General features: G+C 43.0%; 1 protein-coding gene across 4 annotated transcripts in view; it reads left to right on the top strand.

Annotated features, from left to right (window-relative positions):
• Positions 1 to 15618, top strand: part of TUBD1 (tubulin delta 1) — a 51806-nt gene that overhangs the window by 20772 nt on the left and 15416 nt on the right. For all 4 annotated transcript variants that reach the window (XM_088446340.1, XM_088446338.1, XM_088446342.1 and 1 more), the window contains exons 5-7: positions 1089 to 1320; positions 11775 to 11939; positions 13840 to 13974. In XM_088446340.1, the coding sequence (XP_088302466.1) occupies positions 1089 to 1320; positions 11775 to 11939; positions 13840 to 13974 (532 nt within the window). The remainder of the gene's footprint in view (positions 1 to 1088; positions 1321 to 11774; positions 11940 to 13839; positions 13975 to 15618) is intronic.

Here is a 15618-nt window from a genome sequence, read left to right as displayed (position 1 = left end):
CTGCGTCAACTTTGGAATAGCGTACACCTCTGAATCGGGCCCACTGTCAAGAAGGGATTATTAACCTGTGACTGCTAGACCACTAGTTCATTCAGGTAATATACAATTTACAAGTGATAAGAGTTACACAATACTCTGCCATCATGATTATGAACATGTATTTATTTTGGGCTGCTCTTTTCCTTTTGTTGATATTTTTGATACATTGGGCCATATTCAATTTGAGGCGAAAAGTCAGAGGTCGGTCTTTTCTGCATCATCGTCGTTTTTTTCATGGATAAAGTATCGGGTGTGTGCCCGCTTATCCCCGTAATCAGTTAAGATCTGGCGGAAAGGTAAGTATCGAAAAGTCCTGTCAGTTTTTGGGGAAATCATGCTGTCACCCCCCAAAAGATGTCCTGGTATGGGGGATCACTATGGATACCCCCTATATGGCCTGCTGAAGGTAGTCTGGGTTTTTAAATAGCCGCGGCAGGTGCATAAATGCGGCTTTAGAAGAAGTGGTGAAGAATAGCTCTTAGGTTTTTTGGGGGTTTTTTTTGGAAAAAATAACTAGTCCCATCAAATTTGGGGTACATCAAAATGGGTGCAAGCATATTTTTATGTCCCTAAAGTCATTTTTTTTTAATTCTTCAAAAATCCACCTGCCACTACCACCCGCATTCTAGAAAACACCTGTCGCATACTTGGGGACTCCCCGAGTCAATTTTGCTAGTATTAAAGTTTGCCCCCCAACATATTTTTTTTTCGCCACCAAAATGAAAGTATCTCTTTTGGGGTGTCCTAAGGATTTTTTAAAACATTTTTTGACACAGATTGCATTAAGGGTACATTCCAAAGGCTGCGGGCTATTTTTTTCAATCTGCACCCCTAAACCCCAATTCTGCACTTTTTTTCGCCACCTAAACAGTGGTGAAAACTTATCCCCGATTTTTAGCACCTGCGAAAAGTCTTTGAAATTGAATATGGGGATAAGTGAGACAGGCGAAAATGACGTCAGATAACGGACTTTTTCGCCTCAAATTGAATATGGCCCAATATCTAATTTTACCAAAGCTAATAGAACGTTTAAAATATTTTGCTCCCAGGTTATTGTTCAGAATTACAACTCCATTCTGACCCTTGCCAACCTCTATCAATCCTCTGATGCACTGTTGGTTCATGAGAATGATATAATTCACAAAGTTTGCTCTCAACTGATGAATATTAAGCAGATTTCCTTCCGGGACGTTAATAAAGTCATTGCACACCAACTTGGCAGTGTATTTCAGCCTGCGTATACAGCAGACGGAAGCTCACATTACAGCAGAAATCCTCTGGGTATGTTACTTTTTTTTTTTTTTACTCTTGCAGAATGTTACTGTTTGTTTGCCATGTAGTGACATACTTGTATTGGCTATCGCTGGCGCTTTTTCTTATTTATATAGTAATACTGCAAAGTCAATAATACTGGTGATCCCCAGAAGGGTTTGGTTGGTCAATTTGAACGGCTCAGATTTGGGGCCGTATTCATCTAGAAGCGAAAAAGCCTTTTCAATGTTTTTTTTGGCGAAAAGTTTGCCTGAAAATTTATCTCTGTATTCAATTCCAGTCCGTTTTCGCCTACGTGGAAAGTAAATGCACTGTAATAGGCGATACTTTTACTCCACAGAATAGCAGGAGAAAAAAAGTGTAAATTCTATATTTTGGGGTGCAAATGTTGGGAAACCACCCAGAACCCTTGGTACAACCCCCAAAGGACAATTCACCCCAAAAAAGTAAAAAAAAAAAAATCCAGAAATACCCCAAAAAATGCCTTTAAAATTTGGGGCAAAATGGTAAAAGTGGGGGGACAACTTCAAAAACTAGTGAAATAGGCTTCTAGGGGTGCTCTAAGAGGGGGCAAATTGTTTTTGGGATTGCAGGTGCTTGTATTACTGAGGCATTTCACATTTTCTAAAACATTACTTTACAGACATTAAAAGATGCTAGTACCCATTTTCAAGCACCCCAAATTTTTTCTCCAAAAAACACTGCTTTATGCCATTCTGCAACACTTTTACCTAGACGCTAATAGCAAGCAATTACCACCACTTACGTACCCTAACTAGTTCAATTAGGGCTAATACTAAACTACCATAATGATTTCCGCAGTCAGCCCATCTTTTTCTGGGGTACATAGCGATTCTCCCAATTTATCTTGCACTTTTCTCCTGGTTCACATTCGCCGGGTCCCGTTTTTGCCTTTCTTGGATTTTAATACGGAGTAAATCGGGAGCATGCACGATAAGTTTCCGCTTCCAAAACACGCGATGTCGGTGAAAAGTCCGGCAGGCTAAACTTTTTTACTGAGGCAAAACTAATTCAATATGGCCCTTGGTTGGGTATGGTGGAAATCTTTAGTCCTGGTTCCACCAGGACGTGCTACTCTTTGCACATGGGAAATATGCTCAGTGATCTGATCATTCTCTAGCCAAACAATCTAATTATAACATGTATTGATGCTTTTAGGAGACCGGCATAGATTTACGAACATGGTATAATGCTTCTCTACAAAGTCCTGTACTGTGCCACCAAGTTACTCTTTTTTCTGTATTTTTAGTCTCTATTTGAACCCACTGTATTTTTAGCACAGTATTATCAGATGAACGTGATTCAGACCAAATAATAAATCATTAATAAAACGGTACAGTCTTCCTAACCAGAAGTAATTTCAACCTTCTCAATTATTTTTTAATCGTCTAATTCTTGTTCTAAATTAATGGGCAATCAAGCATGATTCTTTGTTAAAATCTGCGAGTCTTGATAAACAGTGTTGCTTTCACCTTTCATGGATTTAACAGACTAAAATAGCATTAAAACAAATAGATTGTTAGTGTTCACTCAAGGACCGGCGCCAGGCAGAGCACTGCACCTAGAGAAAGGGCACCCTGGCGTGCGCCTGAAAAGGGGGTGTGACCACAGAAAAAGGGGTGTGTTTTTAAGACTCACTCCCTTTTCATTACTCCTGGTGGGCGTGCCCGGCACTTACGGACGTCCCGGGCTGCCCCCAAGAGCTCATGTGAATAGATGCCGAGCGCATCCGTCTGGCATCCATTCACCGCCGGTAATCGCTGTACTGCAATTTTCCCTACCAGAGGGACACTGCTGCCCGCAGGTGGGGACGGCACCAGCAGGCTGTTTTAGCAGGGCTGTTTTTACAAGCTGGCAGGGGGCGTGGCACCTGCTAAAACAGCCTAGCGGGAATGCTAGATTGTAATGGTGTTATTCAGGCCAGTGCACTGTAAAATTTGAATACTGCATTAAAGATTTTAGAGAGCATAATTTTCAGTATAAATGCAAGCACACATTGATATACAATGGAATGTATAGAGACCGCTAAATACTTATGCTGGGTATACAGTAATCTGTCAGACATCTGTACAATCTGGCTGGTTGGAATGAAAACCTGGTAATGTATGGGAGCAAATGTCATTCGATCATATATTAGGGGGGTATTCAATTAGGCTGCGAAAAGTCGAAATCGGCGATAAATTAACACCGATTATGTCATCTTCACATGTTTCAATTATCCCCGTATTCAATTTCAAAGACTTTTCGCAGGTTCGAAAAGTCTTCGAAAAAAAACGGGGATAAGTTTTCACCGTGTTTTACATGGCGAAAAAAAGTGCAGAATTGGGGTTTAGGGGTGCAGGCTTAAAGAAAATAGCCTGCACCCCTGGGAATGTCATTTCAAAATAAACTGTGTCAAAAAAAGTAAAAAAAAAAAAAAATATAGGGACACCCCAAAAAAATTTATAAAAAATTTGTGGTGAATGAAAAAAAATGGAAACAGTGTTTAAAAATAGGGAAATAGCTTCAGGGCTATTCTGCAAGTATGCGGCAGGTGTTTTCTAGAATAGATTATTAGCGGCAGGTGCATTTTTGCAGAATTTAAAAAAAATGACTTTTAGGGACGTAAAAATATGCTAGTACCCATTTTCATGTACCCCAAATTTGATGGGACCACTTAAAAAAAAAAAAAAAAACCCTAAGTGCTCTCCTGGATCACTTCTTCAATGTCGGGAAAAAACACCTGCCGCTGCTATTTAAAACCCTGACTTTCATTTGCAGGCAAAAACAGGGGTACCCATAGTTATCTCCCATGTCTGGACATCTTTAGGGGGGTTCTACAATGAATTCCTGAAAATTCCCGTTTTTTTCGTAGCTCCCAATTCATCGGGTCCCGTTTTCGTTGATTTTAAATAGAATACAGGGATAAAGCGGGCACGCGCCCGATACTTTATCCCAGGAAAATCTCCGATGTGGAGCGAAAAGTCTATCACGGACTTTTCGCTCCCATATTGAAAATGGCTCATAGTCCCAAACGCTGGAAAATGGCCCAAAAAATTATTTTTCAAATTGGTTAAATTTGTTTGATTTAACCAGTTTGTCTGAACAAACATTTTTTATTGTCTGTTTTCCACTGTTTGTGAGCAAATGGTTGATTGTCATTTGCTCCCATGCATTACCAGATTTTCATTCCAACCAGCCACATTGGACAGATATCTGACAGATAATTGTATAGTGTATGCCCAGCATTACTGATTCCTTGAAAACGCCTTTCCCTTTCTCAAACCTTATCACCTACAAACTCTGCTTAATCACATTAATTTCTTTGAGTTCTACCTCTACCAAGCTTCTCCATGCCAGCAAAAGTCTTTCCGATTTGGCCAAATCTGAACGACAGATTGTGTGTATAGTGCAGTGTGTATGCAGGATATGTGCACTCCCACGATCACATGCAACGTCAGCAGGTTTAATCTGCTGTACATTAAACCTGACGATATCACATGTGGCCCCATTCATGTTAATTTTCGACGGAACTAGTGATACCGTTGACATTCATTACATAGTTCTAATATGTACCCGCGGTCTGATGTGTTGGCCCAGTACACATCATCTAAGTCGCACCCACATTAAGGGCCGTATTGCATTAGCGGCAAAAACTGCCGTCTTCTTCACCATTGGTGAAAATAGCAACAAGCGGAAAAAAAACTGGAGAAACGTTTTCTCCATCCCAGACCAGGCGACAAAAAAAATACAAAATCCCTATTTTTGGCTACAAATGTGTGGATTTCTTCCAGAACCCCCCCTAATGAAATATTACCAGAAAAGAAAAATCATACCCCCAAGCCTGTTGCTTAAGTGTCACCTTTGGTTCAAAACTAACCTTCCTTTTTCAGAGTCCGTAGGGATCCACAGGGATAACATAGGTGTGTGTGGTTGGAGTGATCCGGGCACCAAACAATCAAAGCTTTAGCTCCCGCGATGCATATATACCCCGCCCCCAGCCACAGGCAGACAGTTTTAATGTTTGGTACTGGCAGGACCGGTCGCACCTTTAGACAGGGGGACTGCTTTGGCAGCCCCAAGCTTTATTTTTAAGAGTTTGTTTATTTTCTTTACATCAGAGCAAGCAGCGCTAGACATCCTGATGGGCGCCTGCGCTACTGCTCCATCTACCCCCGCCGGTGCCGGTGATTGGTCCGGTGATTACGGCGGCCGCGCGGAGCTCGGCTAGCCGCTCCACTGGATCCAGGGCTGCAGTGGGATGAACAAGGAAGACAGGTAAGGCGATTCCCCGCTCGCTGGTTGTGGTTCGTCCGCACCCCCACTAGACAACCAGGGCAGTCAAGTCTGGCATCGGGGACCATATTGAAGGCCAGCGGCACCTGGCGGTTGATACAGCAGTGGGAGGTAGGCTCTCCCCCAGCCCAGAGCGCAATCCCTCATAAGAGGTTTTCCGCCTCTGAGCTGCTCCTCATCCTCCCCTCCTCCCTATATGAGACGCTCAGCAGCCATTACTCAAGGCTTTTCTGAAGCTACAGGTCTCAGGAGATTTGGGTTCAGTCTCCCTGTATACCTCTCCCGGGGGCCAGGTTATACAGCGCACAATCCTAACAGCCTTTTGAGGCTTGATTAGTTGATTCAGTGCACATTACAAGTATATATGTTTTGTATGTGACTTGTGCTAGCTCTGCTGTTGTGATATACTGTCTTAAAACTTTCTTACTGTCAGTTATATCTATCCCTGCTGCTCTCTTTTTGTTAACCCTCAACTACCAGGAGTGTAGGGGTTCATTATTACTTCACATCTACCTGTATTTGCGAAGTGTGTGACATTGCATTACTAGCTATACACTGATTGTGTTCTGCTGATTATTTTTATGTCTTCTAAAGGCAACGGTAAACAGGAGCCTGGGCCCCTGTGCTGGTTACTTGTAGATTTTGTTCAGCTGGCTTGTCCCCTCATTATTCCGTGCAGGACGGTCTGTGTGCTATTTGTTATGTACCACCTCTCCAGTCCACCCTACCAGCCCCTGTCCAGGAGCCACCTTGGGTGACCTCCTTATCCCAGGTTATGGCGCAGCTATTGGACCTCTTATCAGCCCCCACGCTGCCTCCCACCATGGGGTACCCACAGCTGTTACATCCTACTATGTCGGTACCCCTTATTCATCCTCCTTGGATAGATAGTTTTGCACACTCAGTTCACAATATGACTCAAACGTCTACCGCCTATCAGAAAATGTTACAGGCGGACAGACTGTTAGCTGCCAAAGCCCATGTGTATCATCCTTTCAGTCCACCCAGCTTTCGGAGTCTTGACGCATCATCTGAGGAGGTTCTATCCCCTGGTTTCCCTTGGCCGAGGAGGACCGTCATTCAACAGTGGGTGTCCCTTCTCTAGTGAGGGCGGTTAAATCAATACTGAATATAGAGGATGATGAACCAGCCCCTAAGCCGAAAGCCCTGATGTTTAAACGACAAAAGGTGGTTAAGGCTGAATTCCCTCAATCAGAGCAGCTCACTGAGCTCATGGGGGAAGCTTGCCCTCTTCCTACGGGTGAGTGTACTAAGTGGGAAGTCCCTCCTACTGTTGATTCGCATGTGGCACGCTTAGTTAGAAGCTCTACGCTGCCTTTACTGTCTACATCATCCCTTTAGGATGCCACGGATAAAAAACTGAAAACATGTCATAAGTCAGTCTACTCGCTTTCTTGCGCCATTATTCAGTTGGCTATGGCTGCGGCCTGGTTAGCTAAGGCTATTGAAGGATGGACAGAGGTATTGGAAGACAGCCTGCCATCAGAAGCTACCAGGGAACAACTGGCCTACATCTTCCATATTCAGGAAGCGGCCTATTATTTGGGAGAAGCTGTGTGGGGTACTAGACTCTTGGCCTCTAAGGGATCTGCGACCTTGGTAGTCGTCCACCGGGTCCTTTGGCTACGGTCCTGGAAAGCGGATACAGAATCCAAGAAGACCTTCGAATCCTTACCCTTCTCGGGAGACAGGCTGTTCAACACAGAGTTAGACAAAATTGTGGCTACTGCGGCATATTCAAAATCTGCATTTCTGCCATCAGCAGCTGCCCCTAAGCCTAGGCTGGCCTGTGTTCAGTTTTTTCGCCCCAAGGGTAAGGCAAAAAGACATTCCTTTCCTAGGCAGCCTAGTACTCACAAGACCACCAAGCCGCGATCTAAGCAGTCTTGGTCAGCCAGTTTCCAAGTCTGACGACAAACCCTCCGCCTGATGGGGCGGGCTTCCTCCTGGGGGATCCCAGGGTGGGAGGTCGACTTCTTCGATTTGCCGACTCTTGCTGTCAAACTACAACAGATGCCTGGGTCCGAGAAGTGGTCTCTCAGTAGTACGCCCTCACCTTTCTGAGGCGTCCTTCACAGCAATTTTTTCGTACAGGTCCCCCATTAGACCCCATCTAGGTCCTGGCCCTCCATGAAGCCATTCCCTCCCTGCTACATTAAGGTGTGATAATACCGGTTCCTTCGGCTCAGCGAGGAACTGGTCTTTATTCCACTGGTTTGGTTTTTTTGGTTCAGAAGCTGAACGGGTCTCATCGGCCGATTCTGGCCAAGTTCCGCATGGAAGCTCTGCGATCAATTGTCCTGGCATTGGAGTCGGGGGATTTTATGATTTCTCTGGACATACAGAATGCATACCTGCATGTGCCTATTACCCCAACCCACCAACGGTTCCTACGGTTTGCTGTCTTGCAGCAACATTACCAGTTTCGGGCACTGCCCTTTGGTCTGTCAACAGCCCCTCGGGTCTTTACCAAAATAATGCCGGTTATGGCGGCACACCTCAGATGCCAGGGAGTCAGAATCCTGCCATACCTATACAACCTCTTAATCTTGGCACATTCACCAGCTTGTTACAACTCCATCTCTAGCTAACCATGGACTGCCTGCAAGCACACGGCTGGCTCATCAATTGGAAAAAGTCCTTCCTATATCCGACACAGCGGATGGTACATCTAATACAAAGCATCCTTCTGCCAGTGGACAAAATTTCGGCACTGCTCTTGCGTGTGTGCAACTTGCTTCTCAATCGAGGGTATCCATTCACTCAGCAATGCAGGGCCTGGGTCCATGGTATCCACCTTCGATATGGTGGAATAAGTCCAGTTCCGCTCCAGGCCCCTTCAACAACTGATTCTCTCCAAGTGGAACGGGCAGTATTATCCATACAATCCTCTCTCCGGAGGTTCGGCTTTCCTTCTCATGGTGGCTGCAGACATCCCATCTAAACAAGGGTTGTCCCTTCTAGATTCCAAATTGGGAGCTTGTCACTACAGATGCCAGCCTTCGTGGATGGTGCACGGTAACCGGTCATCATACCTTTCAGGGTCGATGGACAACCCAGGAAAGTTGCTTGCCCATAAACCATCCTGGAGCTTTGAGCAGTGTACAGAGCACCCACTCGGGCGCAAGACCTTCTCCGGTGTAGGCCGGTCCAAAACCAGTCCCACAACGCGACTAACGTAGTCCACCTCAACCATCAGGGAGGCAGTTGAAGTCGGGCAGCCATGTGGGAAGTGGCAAACATCCTGGTCTAGGCCGAATGTCATCTTCTGGCAACCTCGGCAGTGTTCATCCCCTGAGTCCTAAACTGGGAAGCAGACTTCCTAAGCCGTCATGGCATACACGCCGGAGAGTGGGCTCTCCACAGGGATGTCAGGCGTAATTACATCCATCTAAATAAATGGCATGCCATGTGTAACTAGGGCCAAATGTAATTAATGCGTAGCATACAAATGCGTATAGTAAGCCACTTTTTTTTGTCAAATCTACTTATAACACTAACAGTTCCTTACAGGATCCTACTTACATACTGCACTGTTGCAATTGTAAAGGTCCCTCACCCAATATTAAAATTCAAAATGACAATCACAGTCAGTGGAATGCACGCCGCGCTTCATACTGACTGTGAGGGCGGTCTTTAAATTTTCACCTCTAACCCTCCAGGAAGCAGCGGCTTTGTAAATAAAGTCCTTAGCATTAACCTAATTACAGCTCATAATCCTCAGATACCACCTGGGTGGCCTCCACATCAAAGCCTTTTTTCATGTGGTGGAGGCTATGGGCCTGATTCATTACCGATCGCAACTGCGATTATGCACCCAATCGGCCGATTGTTGCCTCCTGCGCATGCAGTGCGCAAAGACTCCAATGTGATTGGGATTGCGATCGCAGTGGCTATGCAGAGTGATTGACAGGAAGTACCGGTGAGGGTGGTGACGGGGGTGGTCGGCAAAAGGCAGGTGTGTCAGTACGTTTGAACGCCGTTACAGGGCTGTGCATAAATTAGCCACTGCGTGCCATACGCAGCTCGGGCTTTCACTGCGTGCAATGAGGTTAGCAATTCCTGAGTAAGGTCAGACGTTGTGCAAGTGTGCATGAGGCTGCGATGGTACTCAATGCTAAGAATTACTGATGTGTGTAAGGTAATGTGGGCGTCCTTATGTTAGGCTGCGTATGGCATTGCGATTGCAATCATTAGCATATCTTCGCAGTGGGACTGCGTGCATAATCGCTATTGCCCTATATCTCTTGATTCAGAACCACTCAGATGGCTCCACCTGTGAAGCAGCGCCACCACCTGAGTGGAATGTCCTGTAAAATATCAGAAAATTTAATTTATTTCTGTTTTATGTGTTAACTTTATACAATCAAATTCCACAGCACAACTCGCACAAGAATACCAAAATATTTACATTAAAGTGCTAATTTAGGAATATTGACAATTCATTGTTGACATATTTCATAGTGGTCCCTTGAATTTAATGCATCTTTATGCTACAAGATTTCTGTATACAGATAGGTAGCTACACAAACCTTGTTTGTGAAAGGTATTATTATTGCAGTAAGTTATCTTAAAAAAATGTAACCGTACACTTTTGTCTGCTCTAAGAGAGACTTTCAATTAAATTGCGGTAATTTAGCTCCCAGGCTAAGTGACCAGGAGCTATTCAGTCACTTCTCGCGACCTTCCCCGAGGCTGCACTTATCGCAGATTTGTGCTCGCATGTCAAGAGGGTTTAATGGAATTTGGTACTAGTCGCAACCTGTCAGCTGCATCGTACCGGACACTTAGCCCAGGAGCTACTGCTGAATGGGGCTACTCCTGGGTATTCTTGCGAAAAAAAAGTGGCCATCACAGTTAACCTGGGAGCTAAATTCCCGCAAATGAATTAAATTGTCATATAGTCACATTCACCGCATACTGAAAGAAATGAAGGGCTGGCATGCATGCTTTAGTGAAGGAAAGTGGAGCTTTGCTCAGACATAGGTAAAGGTAATATCTGCCCGACGGCATACGTTTCAGCCATGCTACTGGCTATCATCAGGGGCAACACATAACACTGCTGGCTGGTTTATATTGCAGAAGAGGTCGTTTATGGAACCCCTCTGTTGTCAGCAAGAGCAACTGCAACCCTGTATGACTTCTCTGATTACAGCCACAAACTAAAACGCTGAGTGTTCTGCTTTCGATTGTAATTTTTATACTGCTGGTCTCCATCTAACAAATTCCACAGTGTAGCATTATGCCGGATACACACTAGATTGATATTTGCACGACAAATCATGCATATCATCTATTGTGTATGAACAATTGCGCGCTACCGCGAGCGACATACAGGATCGTTTGACTGTGTGCGCGGCTGTGCATTTAATGAATGAAGGAATGAGGTATGATGGTCCAGGGCAAAGGGAAATCATCCTGGCCATCTGCAGGATTGGCCATCGTTCTAATGTCTGCCCGGCCTTACAGTCCTTATGGTATAAAAACCAGAAGTGGGGTGGGCAATACATATTTCAGCACCTTATTAAAGAACATGGCATTCCTACGTGTACTGTAAGTTTTACATTAGTTTCCAGCATGTCTAAACTGGAGATGGTAAGGTTGGTAACTATATATATATATATATATATATAAAATCCCCCTTATGTGTGTAAATTTATTTAAAGTACCCCCAATGTCAGGAAAAAAATTACTATTCCTTATGCATTTAAATGTTTTAACAATACAATTTCTAATTTGTTTTTTATGTTGACTTTAATATATATTAAATATTATTTGATGTTTAACATACTAAAGCACCCCATAAATCTGAAGTGTCTTTTGGGGAACACATACTACAATGTAGGGCTTGCAGTGGATTTAAAGCACTCAATGCCCTCCTTTTACTTTCACTTCATTAATAGACACTTGTCAGCAAAGCATTGCGGTTTCAGAGAATTCTTGACCTACTAAATGCAGTCTGTATCTGACTTTTCCATTGAATATATAAAGTGTAATAGCTTGGAACAGACACTATCCCATTCTCTCAGTATAAATGTAGAAAATATAAAATGACACATTGTAAAAGAAAAAAAGACTTTTTTGAAAATAAATATGCTTGTTTTAGTCTAGTCTGCTAATACAAAGTTTTTCCTATTTCTTCCCAGGGGAATTAATGGAGTGCTTGGTTCCACACCCTGAATTCAAGATGCTAGGTCTTCGTAACATTCCTCAGATGTCTGAACACTCCCTGGCATACAGCGCATTCACTTGGCATGGTCTCATCAAACATTTGAGACAAATGCTCATTGCTAATGCAAAAATGGAAGAAGGTGCGGGCAGTCATGTAGTAGCACTCAGAATAAATACAAATAACCATGCAGTTTGAATATAAATATTCTTGTAAGCCACATTGGTTTATTTGTCTTGGATGTTCTTCTGGTGACTTTGGCCAGTCCAGTGGAAAAACTCAGTCCACATTCATTAAAGAAGCATCTTTACTGGCATAGAGTGTGGTTGCAGCACCCACGGTCTTAACTCCACCAAAATGTACAGCAGCAACTCCCATACTAGTACAGACACTTCTCAGTATTCGTATCTTGAACTAGACGTGCACTTGGCATTTTCAAATAGCCTTTTGTATGTTATGGATCATCTTAAATATTCTAGTAATTTATATTTCCAAGAAAGTAAATAGCATTAGGAATGTTTCGATTAATCAGATTTAGTTTTCCTGTCAGAGGATCTTTATAATTATATTGTATTTATATAGTGTATACACAAAGAGGGTCACACAAGTAGCCGTCTCTGTACACTTGGCTCTGTAGTATCAAAATATGGTGTATAAAGAGTACCCCACTACAGGGGAACAAAGCTTGCTAGGCTTTAAAAAGAGACAGACAAATCACTGCGCTATAGGGCTCTCTAATAATTCTAGATATGTAAAAATATCAAATAACATAACTGCTTTTTATTAAGTGAGAACACACAGACTCAGAAATATATATTTGGTAATTAGTTTATCGATATAAGTTATAAAAAAAGACATTTCATACAAAATTACACAGTATTAAATTTACATGAGATAAAATAAACACTGCCCATCCATTACACGATGCGGGGGACGACTGCACAATTACGACGCCGTCGTCTCCTGCGGGGTGAAGTGCATACACTAGACGTTCAGTGTATGCAGATCAATCATCCCCGAACATGGTAACCTGACGGCGGTCGTCAGGTTGACCGTCATGTTCGGACGATGATTGATGTTAAAAACGGCCAGCAGGCGCGCGCATCGCTGGTCATTTTTAACACTTTACTGCCCGATTTGCGGTCGATTGCCAAGCGATGGAGCAATAACGACCATCATATTTGCTCCATCGCTAGGTTTAATCGCCTAGTGGATGGGCAGCATAATACGTAAAATCTGATCTATCCTTCTATTGCGTACATGCAGGTAGGGAGAAATGCAGAACTCACAAGCAAGCCAGTAGTTAGTAGCACTTCAGCTGACAGATGGAAAAATAACCTTTTAAGCAGGTTAGTGCATAAAATGTCCGGGCACGCCTTTATAAAATAAGTTTTCTCAGTGTTATTAATAACATATACCCTGTCTGTTTCCCGACGCACGAGCACTGGCCTGCCGTGTCCTCACTTAATAGGAAGCTTTTATTTTATATTTATATTTTTACATATCTTTAATTATTAGAGAGCCATAGCACAGGGATTTGTGTGGTTCAGTTTGTGTTTCATTTATATAGTGTGACTATATTATGCAGTGCAGTATAGTGAACATTTAATAATTCATAATCAGTCCCTGCTCCATTGGAGCTTACAATTTAAATTTCCTAACACTCTCATACACTCACCCATTCTGGGACACATTTCAATCAGCACTCAATTAACTTACCCATATGGTTTAGGATTGTTTGGGGAACAGGAGCACCTTGAGGACACCCACAGTAACTGGGGAGGACACACTAATACAGATAGGGAATTATGACTCTTGCTGCAAGACGGTGACTGTGTCGCCAGCTTTATAGAGGAACCTTGGCTAGTTTGTCACATCCATAAGTTTTGTCATAAGGGATGCCATAGCTGAAAGATATTGGCAAATGCCTCCCTCCAGGTCACACAGCTAAAATGTAGATAATGCGAATGGTCTATGCTTTATAAGATTTTATAGTGTATCTGTTTACTTATGTACAGTATATGTGTTTAATCCTTTGCTAGGCATTAACTGGCAAGTGCAGCCCCGCTCACAGCCTGCGACAGAAAGAGTTTCCTTGCAAACTGATCTGCAGTTCAATACATCTGTGGCAAACCTTGCTATATTCCGTGGGAAAGAGATTCAAACTGCTTCTCCTGGTGAGCAACATTGAAGAGTCTGATTGTATTTGTGACATAACCCAGTGCATGATTGTACACAAACATTGGACAGATGTGTGTCTTGCATACCCACCAACTGTCCTGATTTAGGTGGGATAGTCCTACTAGTCGGCAGGTGCTATTGAAGGAGGTTTCTAGGAGAGGAAGTGGGGTTGAAGATGCCTAGCGCTATAGAAGCACTAGACTGAATCACAGGATTGTGACATGTGATTTCTCATTTGGACGAGGCGTGGCTGTGTCCCAAATTAGACACATTTTATATGCTGGGAAGTATGGTGGGTTTTATTTTCTCTTTCTTTCTTCAAACAAGCATTACCCATTATGCAGCATTGAAGTACCATGGGAGCTAGATAATGGCAGAACCAAGGTTTATCATCTACATTGTAGAGAGCTGCACAATAGAGCTACAGTATATTGTTTAGATTGTTGTAGCAAATGAATTGCCCACTATATAGTTATCACATATTCTGCAATTCAAATATTTGTTTGAACTCCTGAAACCCTACAACCAGAACCATCTACATGGTCTTGTTCTGCAAATACTGTGTTATAAATAATTTTTTTGTTTCTTAGGGGTCAATCCTATTAGCCGCGATGATCTCGCCGGCGCGAGTCATCGCGGCAGTGGTAGCACTTTACGGCAGCCCGGATTAGCTGAGTTTTATTCAGCGTATTTGGGCACAGAGCGGGCCGCGAAGGATGCGAGGTGCCGGCGTTGTAACGCCGTTGCAACGGCAGCTCGCACTTAATAGGATTGACCCCTCCTCAAGCAAATATTGTATTGTTTCTTCAAGACATATAAGCTTTTCTTTTGGCAATATATATAAATGGATACCATTTATATATTTTACATCCCAAAAATGACCCTGAAATGTATTGTTTGCAAACAGCTGGCCCCATTTCAGGATAGGCAAGCACCCAGATATTCTGAAAAACCTCTACACTACAATATGGTTATAGCTACTTCATGGGAAGAGGCCACGTTGGCCACAAAACTATGTAAAGTAATTGGATAGTGTTCCATGTAGCAATGTGATAGCACTCTAATGCTGTTTGTACAGATGGCTGGGTCAGGAACTGAACAAAACAGTTGCTGGCCTATTCCTTAAACCGGCTGTGGTCAGGACAAGGGCGGGGGGATGGGGTCATTGGTTTCAGGACACTATATGCCCAAATTAAGATTAATCCTGATTTTCCAAATCTTTTGCTTATTAGTCATAAATACATACAATCACACAGTTATTGTAAAATATTACACCTTTAGTGGTAAACGATCTTAATTTTTGTTAATTTCCCTGTCAAGATAAAAAGCTAGATGGTTTCCTTTGACAAAAAAAAACTTATTATGATGTGCAGTGTATGTTCATGGCATATTGGGTTTGGTTTGCAGTAGTGCGCCTATATGGATTGTCCAGTATATTACCAGGTGCACGCCTTTTCAGTCTTAGGGCACGTCTCCATTAGAGCTTTCTAGTGCAAACTAGATAAGCACTGAGGTTTGCAGACAGGCAGAAAAAGCAGAACATGTTCACCACTTATTTAATAAACAGTTCAATTAAAAATATGCACTATATCCCTTATAAATAATTTTGCACCACAAAACAGTGTCTCATTATGACATAG

This window comes from Taudactylus pleione, unplaced genomic scaffold (genome assembly GCF_031769625.1).
Source record: "Taudactylus pleione unplaced genomic scaffold, aTauple2 ptg000397bl, whole genome shotgun sequence".
NCBI classification, from domain to species: Eukaryota; Metazoa; Chordata; class Amphibia; order Anura; family Myobatrachidae; genus Taudactylus; species Taudactylus pleione.
This window is presented reverse-complemented; position numbering and strand designations above follow the sequence as displayed.